The sequence below is a fragment of the Furipterus horrens genome, unplaced genomic scaffold (assembly GCF_987537825.1).
Source record: "Furipterus horrens unplaced genomic scaffold, mFurHor1.1.pri manual_scaffold_17, whole genome shotgun sequence".
Lineage (NCBI taxonomy): Eukaryota > Metazoa > Chordata > Mammalia > Chiroptera > Furipteridae > Furipterus > Furipterus horrens.
Genome location: NW_028327187.1, coordinates 110,607,144 through 110,615,587, shown reverse-complemented (window position 1 = coordinate 110,615,587; position 8,444 = coordinate 110,607,144). Strand labels below are relative to the sequence as shown.

At 48.9% G+C, this 8,444-nt stretch overlaps 1 protein-coding gene across 2 annotated transcripts in view; it reads left to right on the top strand.

Moving 5' to 3' along the window:
* Positions 1 to 2,843: 2,843 nt before the first annotated feature.
* Positions 2,844 to 8,444, top strand: part of NHS (NHS actin remodeling regulator) — a 371,143-nt gene continuing 365,542 nt past the window's right edge. For both annotated transcript variants that reach the window (XM_090264507.1, XM_090264506.1), the window contains exon 1: positions 2,844 to 3,399. In XM_090264507.1, coding sequence (XP_090120633.1) covers positions 2,844 to 3,399 — 556 coding nt within the window. The remainder of the gene's footprint in view (positions 3,400 to 8,444) is intronic.

Genomic DNA, 8,444 nt, shown 5'->3' with positions numbered 1-8,444 from the left:
TCACACCTTATAGCAGACTGAGAAAATATCAATTAATTATAGCAATGTATGTGTTTATTTGTATTAGTTTTATTTTTGGTGACTGAAGTCATCAAAAATAAAAAACAACGAAAGTGACCTTAGGTCACTGGAGACTACCAAAGGTGGTGGTAGTGGTGGGGGCAGTGAGAACAAAGGAGATCAAAAGCCAAAATCAAAAGTTTATTTTGAACCAAATGGCTTTATTAGCACGTGACTAGGAGTCCAGGTGATTTCAAAGAGCTTGCCTTTGTGCACAGCTGAACTGTGCTTTGAATCATTTTGAAGTCTTGACTTGGGTTTGTGCTGACCAATTTGGGGCAGAGGCCAAGGTAGCCTTTTCTTGAACTTAATTACTCCTTGGAATCCTCCACCTCCTGGGCCTGGAGGAGGACTCCCCCTCCCCTACAAACACCTCTCAGGGTGGACAGGGGCCCTCAAGCCCAGGAAGGTGTTTGCCAATAATTGGAAGCTCCCTTTAGGAGTGAGAATTGAACACCACTCATAGCCCATGTCAGGGTTCAGCTGGGCCCACTCCACTGGCCCTTCGAATGGTATTAATAGGACAGTGCTGGATAAGGGGGAGTGAGAGGCAGGGCAGACTTGCCACAAGGTTTGCTGACTGGATGCCTTTAATACCCTTTGTTGTTCTTTACCTCCAATATGTTTAGGGAGAAGTGTGTGGCTTGGCTACCTAGCAGAACTCATGTACAGAATTTTGAACATATTAAAAAGTCAAGCTACCGGCCACTACCCCACCACCCTCTTCCCTCTGGTAAAAAAAAAAAAAAGGCAACTTAAATTTGAAAATAGCCAGCTCTAAGCTTTTTTAATTTGTGATTTAAAGAACAATTCCTAAAAGACCCTTTTGCAAAACATTCCTTCACTTTTTTATTGGGAAACCAAACCAAATTTAAAGTTGCAAGAAATGTACGATGAATCCCAATATGCCCTTTACTTAGACTATTTTGCATATTTTGCTATATTTTCTTTTTTTTCTCTTTGTACATATACATTATTGTTATCATTATTATTCTTGTTGCTGGTACTGAACCGTTTATGTGTACCGCGCAGACATGATGGCTATTTAACCCCAAATCCCCAGCCTGGATGTTTTATGAACAAGGACATTCCCTTCCCAAGAAAAGTTACTTCTTTAAGTAGAATAAGAGAAGGGTCTGTTGAAACCTTTATAACCACAGTGTGCGCCAGTCCAAAGTGCTGATTCTGGGGCTGTGTGCGGGCTCCTGCTAAGGCGGGAGTTGAGGAGAGGAGACACCAGCAAAGGTCTGGAGGACTTTATTGTTGCCATAAAACATTTTTTCCATGTTCTCTTTAGACACATGAAATGAAGGCTGCATTCCCAAGATCTGGCTTGTGGCTTTAAAATAAAAAAAAATGTATATATTTTTACAGTATTCTTTTTGGAGGGATGAAAGCATATATTTTATTAACATTTCCCAAACTCTTAAAAAAAAAAAAGTTTTAGGCTGACAGCCTCCAGACTGCTGCAATCGAAATATATGGCTTCTTAGAAATTATACCTTTCAGTTAACCAAAGGGAAAAACTTTCTTCTATGAATCATCTCTCTGATGGAGAACTTTAAAATCCCTGTATGATCAGCACAGTAGGGTGACAGAAAGGTAATCCTGCGTATCTCACTTAACGTGTCAATGAGTGTTGCAAGTGGTTTTCTGAGTGGTTTGCTCATTGGTGGTTTAGGTCTCATTCATGATATTCTGTAGAGACTTGGCCCAGTGCTGGCAGCCGAGTGATACCTGGGAAGGGGGTAATATCACCCTGGCTAGCTTGGCTGCGCTCGGGTGTGCCCACGTCCGGTCACCCTCCCGTCCCCAGCTGTCTCACTGCGCCCATAGAGCCCGGTGCAGTCCTAGGGGTAGCCCGGTTTTCCCCGCTAAGAACCCAAAGGACTTCTTCAGAGCTGGATTTCGGCGAAGCAACTTGCTTCAACACGCCAAATCTGCCGCACCCCCAATACCCCAGACCTCTGCCTCTGCACTCGCTACCCACACCCCCAACCCCCAAATGAGAATTCCCCGCCCCGCCACGCTGACAGTCTCAGCTCTAACCCTTTAGATGTGAGGAAATGTTTTTGCGTTGGAACGCGCCGGGTGAGGCCACCAGTGACTCCCAGCGGCCGCACTGGGCGCTGCGCCCCCTCGCCCTGGCCTCCCCCCTCCCTACGTCGGCCCCGCCGCCCCCGCGCCGCCTCCTGAGCCGGGGCTGGAGGCGGATTCCTCTCTCCGGGTTTTCAAAGTGCCTTTCTGAAACCTCCTCCCGGCCCAGAGAGGGAGAGAGCCTGGGTGCAATCGCTCCCCGGAGCGGCCGAAGGGCGCGCGGGGAGAGGCCTGCGCTGGGGTACTTTCAAACTGAGGCGCGCGCGCGCGCGCACACACACACACACACACACACACACACACACACGCCCATTTATATAGGCGGTGGCGGCGGCAGCGGCCCGGGCGGCTGCGGCGAGCACTGGAATGATGGAGCTGAGCCAGCCGACCCAGGTTGGAAGCAAGTGAGCAGAGCCCAGGCTCACCCCAGGATCTCTGTGCCCCGCGCTTGTCACCTTCCCCAGGGAACGGTGCACCCGGAGGAGGACCGGGAAGACTGATTTGCTAGGGGTAGGGCGGGGAAGAGGAGAAGGCCAGGTGAACGGAAGAGACCCCTGCGTATCCGGAGTGCCCCAGCTTGCCTTAGCCTGTCTCCTGCCCCTTCTCCACCCAGGTGGGCGCGCCCGGTTCCCAGCTCGCAAGGGGCGCTTTGAGGAGACCAGAAAGTCGCGGCCCGGCTACGCGGGATGCCTTTCGCCAAGCGGATCGTGGAGCCGCAGTGGCTGTGCCGGCAGCGGCGCCCGCCGCCTGGGCCGGCGGAGGACGCGAACGGAGGCACTGCTGAACCGCCGCCACCCCTGCAGCCGCCCAGCCGACGGGAGGAGGCCGTGGAGCCGGGGCCAGAGGATCCTCCCTGTGCGCCCCGTGCGCCCCCTGCGCCTCCCGGGCCGCCGCCGCCGTTGCCCGCTCTGACCGATCAGGCGCAGCCACAACACGGAGAGGAGCCTGAGGTGGGCGAGGAGAGCGCGGCAGGGGTCCCAGAGGCGGCGTCCACGGCTGACGAGGCGTCCTCCGCGGCGGCTGCGGCAGTGCTGCTCATGCTGGACCTGTGCGCGGTCAGCAACGCAGCTCTGGCTCGCGTCCTACGGCAGCTCTCGGACGTGGCCCGGCATGCGTGCAGCCTGTTCCAGGAGCTCGAGAGCGACATCCAGCTGACCCACCGCCGCGTCTGGGCGTTGCAGGGCAAGCTCGGCGGCGTGCAGCGCGTCCTCGGCACGCTGGACCCCAAGCAGGAGGCAGTGCGTGAGTATCCGCACCGCCCTCCCGGTGCTCCGTTCCTGCGCCGCACCCACCGCCCTCCCCGGTCGCCGCAATCCCAGCCCCGCGGCGCCGCGCCCACTGCAGCTTGCACCTTACCCTTGCCTCCCCACCCATCCCTTCCCCTGGGACCCACCCCAGTCCTCCCGGTGCTGAGAATTCCTTCTGGACTACCATTCAAGTATGCAGATGCGGAAGGGAGAAAGTTAAAGGGCTGGCCTCGGAACTCGCAGGCAGCTGCAGGCTAAAAATGAGCGTTCATGAGGACACAGGCAGCAGAGGGATCTGTCATTCATCTCTGGGACTCACCTTCACTATTCCTCCCCCTCCCCCCGGGGGAGAGGAGGTTGGCACAACTTATGTGGTTTCCAGCAGCCCAGATCTGAGCGCTATAGTTCGACCCTCCTCACTCGTGCTTGGGGGCTCAAGGAGTAGTGAGTATCTTTTTAGGGCTTCTGCTTCGCCGTGGCAGTTTTGTCACTCTGACCGTGACCTGAGGGGCTGTGTAGAGCCCCGAACTTGTGCCTTGAGCTCTTGTTAGACGTAGCACGGCGCCGTTCGCCTCCTGGAGTGAACTCCTAAGAGCTCTGCTCCAACCTTGTGGCCCAGAGGGGCTGTGGGGAGGGGCGTGGGGGGAGGTGTTTCCCGGGCCCTGGGGAGATTGATGAGAGACCCCAGGGCATCTTTTCTGCTCTGAACAAGCACAGGGTTCCGACTAAGTAGCTCTCTGTGCCATCTGTTCTCCGAGGATCCCAGAGATGTGACCCGCCCTCTTACTGTCTCCCAAATCCGCCCGCGTATGGATGACCCCTGAGCATCTTTGTTGCCCGTTAACCTCACTCTTGCGACTCCCTAGGGCTCCCAATAAATGTCATTCTATGTCATCTGCCTCATAGAGGCGCACAGGAGGGTCCCCTGGCGCACAGTCGGTGAAATCAGGACGCAACAGAATCTTTTAGGAATGAGCCAAAGGTGGGCGGGGCACTAGGCCGGGGCTCCGATCTTTAGGTGCCTAGTTCAGCTGTGATGCTCCGGGAGAAGGTGATGTCAGATGCTCTGACTTACATAAGAAGCTTCCCCGGTTGCTGCAGCAGCTGCGCGGGTGCGCGGTGGCCGGGAGAGCGCTGGGTGGGGGCCGATCTCAAGGCATCCTTTCCGGGAGCCTCTGCCCTGCAACCCAGCTCGCTCATTGCCCCCACTCAAAAATAAAAAATCCTTTGAACCCCGCCCCGGGAATTCGCTGCTTTTCTGCAATAACAACAATATTAACCGTAATGAATAAATGATGTGCGCGATCGGTTTTCACAGCTATAAAAGACCCTGAGTTGGGTTAATGACTGGTTATTTAAAAGGGCAATTCCGGGGATGAGTTCTGGAAAGAATTAAGACTGCCGTAGGCCAAGTCATATTTTACTTTTCGGACTTGAAATGAGCGCTTTAATCCTGCAACCCCCCCCCCCTTTCTTTTACCTCAAACCGCACAGCAGGGACAGACCCTTCACTTTCAACAGCGCTGATATCTGGGGAGTGCGGTTGGGGTGAGTGGTGATTTCACTTCAAAAGAACTGGAGGGAAGTTTTGCAGACTGTTGAGTGGTGCATACATTTCCCGTGCCTGTGTGTATGTGTGTATGTGTGTGTGTGTGTGTGTGTGTGTGTGTGTGAGAGAGAGAGAGAGAGAGAGAGAGAGAGAGAGAGAGATCACTCTTTAAATTAATTTCATACAAGTGAAACTCAGTGCTCAGCAGATTGTGTCCTCTTTTCCCCTCTCTCTCCCCTCTTCCTTTAGAGACGACAGTAGACACTTGCGTTCATGGAATTTGACAGTCCTTTCAAGCCCTTTTAACTGTTTGTAGTGCAAACTCATGGTTAATGGAGAAAAGAGAAAATCCTGAATGTGAGCATACAGTTGATGAAGAATATATACTCTTACTCTATATTTATACCTCAATAAGTAAGTCCAGGGATGGACTTAAAAACTACTAGTTTTTAACTTTTCTGAAATGTTATCTCCACACTTCAGGTCCATACCTCCCCCCTTTTTTTGTCCATATGAAGTTAGAATGTCATTGTTCTTGTTTGATGCCATAGAAGGCATTACCTTTGGAATGAAAAGAACCATAGTATGTGTCTTAGTTGGGGTTTTGCAGCATGCAGAGGCAGAGATAAGGGTTTCTGTGTAAGTGCTTTATTTCAGAGGGCATCCCAGGGAGTGCAGGGAGGGGGTACAGAAATGGAACAGCGTAGGGAGGAGGAGAGCTCATACATGGTGTGAGCTTGGATACCACTGTGGGCAATCTGGTTCAATCCAGCACACACCTCAGAAATGTTCCACTGAGGAGTGAGGGAACTGGAGTATTTATCCACCAACTTCGACCCCTCACTGATAAAAGGTAGGACCTGGAGTATGAATTCCCTGGCTCATGTTGGCCTGCCCTATGTTAGGGCTCAGCATGCTCCCAGGCCAGGTAGAGAGATGCAAAAAGCCTAGGGTTTATATAGGAATGTCTGCAGGGGACCTGTGGAGAGGGGCTATGAGTAGAGTACCAATGGCATCTGCTACATCATGCATCTCCCTTTAGTATTGCTCAAGGCCTAGGGGAGTTTCAAGCAGAGTAACCCACATTCCCTTTTCTCTCTTTTTGAAGGTGTCTAGGTGCCTACATACACCCTGGATAGCCTTCCCACCAGGATCACCATGCCCCATGCAATCTTGTGTTGCTCCATCCTTGGACAGCTGCTTCCCATTGCCCTGACACAGGCTGGGGAGTATGGTTTGTAGAGGTGACAGTAATCTGACATATACTTTAGTGAAGTCACTCTGGAGGCAAGTCTGAAGGCTGGTAAACCAGTTACACGGTGTTACTAGTGATGGTGGCTAGGACTAGGAAGGTAGCTATGCTGACAGTAAGAAATGGCAGGATTCTGAATTCAGTTTGGAAATAAAATTGACAGTGTATACTAATTGGATTGGGTACAGAGTGTGAGAAGAAAATAAGTAACTAACTCCTAGTTTGTTTTACTTAAACAACCTGTAGAAGGAAGTACCATTTCCAAAAATGGGTATGGCTAGTGGAAGAGTGGATATTTTATTGTGGGAGGATAGAATCAATAGTTTTCTATTTGTGCCATGTTAAGTTGAGACATAGACCATTAGATATGTGAGTTCAGAACTCAAGAGAGAGGCCCAGGCTGGAGAGGTAAATGGGAGACAAAGGCATAGAGATGGTATGTGAATCTTTGAAGCTATGGACAATGTAGATAAGTGAAGAAAAGGGAGCCAAAACTTAGTCTAGGGCAGTCCAACTTTAGAAGTTTAGTAGAGGAGAAGAAAGACTGACAAAGAACAGCTAGCAAGCTAGAAGGAAATTCAGGAGAGTATGGTCTGAGGGAAGACAGGAGAAGTTTCAAGAATGGCGAAATCAACTTGGTCAGATGGTTCCAAGAGTAAGATGAGCACTGAGAGAAGACTGTTCAGTCTTGTTAGCAATTGTTAGCAATTAATGGCCCTGATAGGTGCCATTTACGTGGAGGGGTGGAGATGAAGGCCAAAGAAGAGGGGATGAAGAGAGAACACGGTGGGTGGAAGAGGAGATAGCAACCACAGATTACTCTTGTAAGGAGTTTACACTGAAAAGGAGTAGAGAAATGGAGCAGTGGCTGGAGGGGAAATATAGAGTCAAGGGAGATTTTCTTAAGAGATATTGATGTTTAGGCATATTTAGATTTCACAGAGTGGGGGATATTGATGGTGCTGGGGGAAAGAACCGGATGATTGTGAAAGACCTTGAGAAGATGAGAGGGGAAGGAATCAAAGCACCCTTCCATCCATGCGTACTAGAGGGAAGATGGAGAATATGGGCAGACAGGCAAGTAGGCTGGTGAATTGATGATGGTAGGATGCAGTGTTCTTATACAATTATATCTATTTTCTCTGTGAAGTACCTGGTGACATCATCAGCTGAGATGGTATTGGTAATGTGAGGAAAGAAGGCAAGGTGTTAATGTTGTCTCACGAAGGGAACATGGATGAAGTAAGGAAGTGTAAGGGAATTACCTGGTTGTGTTGAGAGCTGTTTGAAATTTATGGTCATAAACTTGAAGTCAGTCCATCTTTTCAGTCACTAAAACCTGACATTTTGGAATTTCTTCTTGGGCCTCAACGCCAAGCTGTTCATTCTTAGATGTTGTTGGCTTTTTGGTTGCAGTTAATTATATTTAGTTACTAAGTTTTAAAGTGAATTTTATGTTAAAGTTTAACATTCCTATGGAAAAGTACATAAATCATAAATGTACAGCTTGGTTAATTTTCACAAAGTGAACAACTTATATAACCATTGCCCAGGCCCTTTACCAGTCAGTTACTTTCTGTCTTCCCAAAGGTGACCACTATTTTGACATTCTCATCCACCAATTAGATTTTCCTAATTTGAATTTTATGTAAGGGGTGTCATATAGTATGTACCTTTTTGGTGTTCACCAAGCATTATGTTTGCAAGATTCTTCCATGTTGTTACAGTAGATCATTCATTCTCATTGCTGAATAAAATTTCATTGTGTGCATATACCACAATTTATTGATGCATTCTCGTGATGATGGCCATTTGGGTTGTTTCTAGTTTAGGGCTATTGCCACAAACATTTTTTTACTTGCCTTTTGATGAGTGGAATTTCTGGATCAAAGGGGATGGATGTTTTGGCTTTAGTAGCTATTGCCTAACAGTGTTCTAAACTGGTTGTACCAGTTTATATTCCCAGAAGCACATGAAAGTTCTAGTTGTTCCACATACTCACCAACACTGTTCTTGTCTTTTTATTTCTAGCTACTTTGGTGGGTAGGTAATAAATATCTCATTGTGGTTTTAATTTGAATTTATCTGATAGCTTGTGAGATTGAGCACCTTTTTTTTAAAGGTATTTTTTCTGTTTTTTTTTTTTTTGAGCACATTTTCATATATATTTTTTATCATATGGATATTTTCTTTTGTGAATTACCTATTCAAGGCCGTTGCTCATTTTCTGATAAAGTTC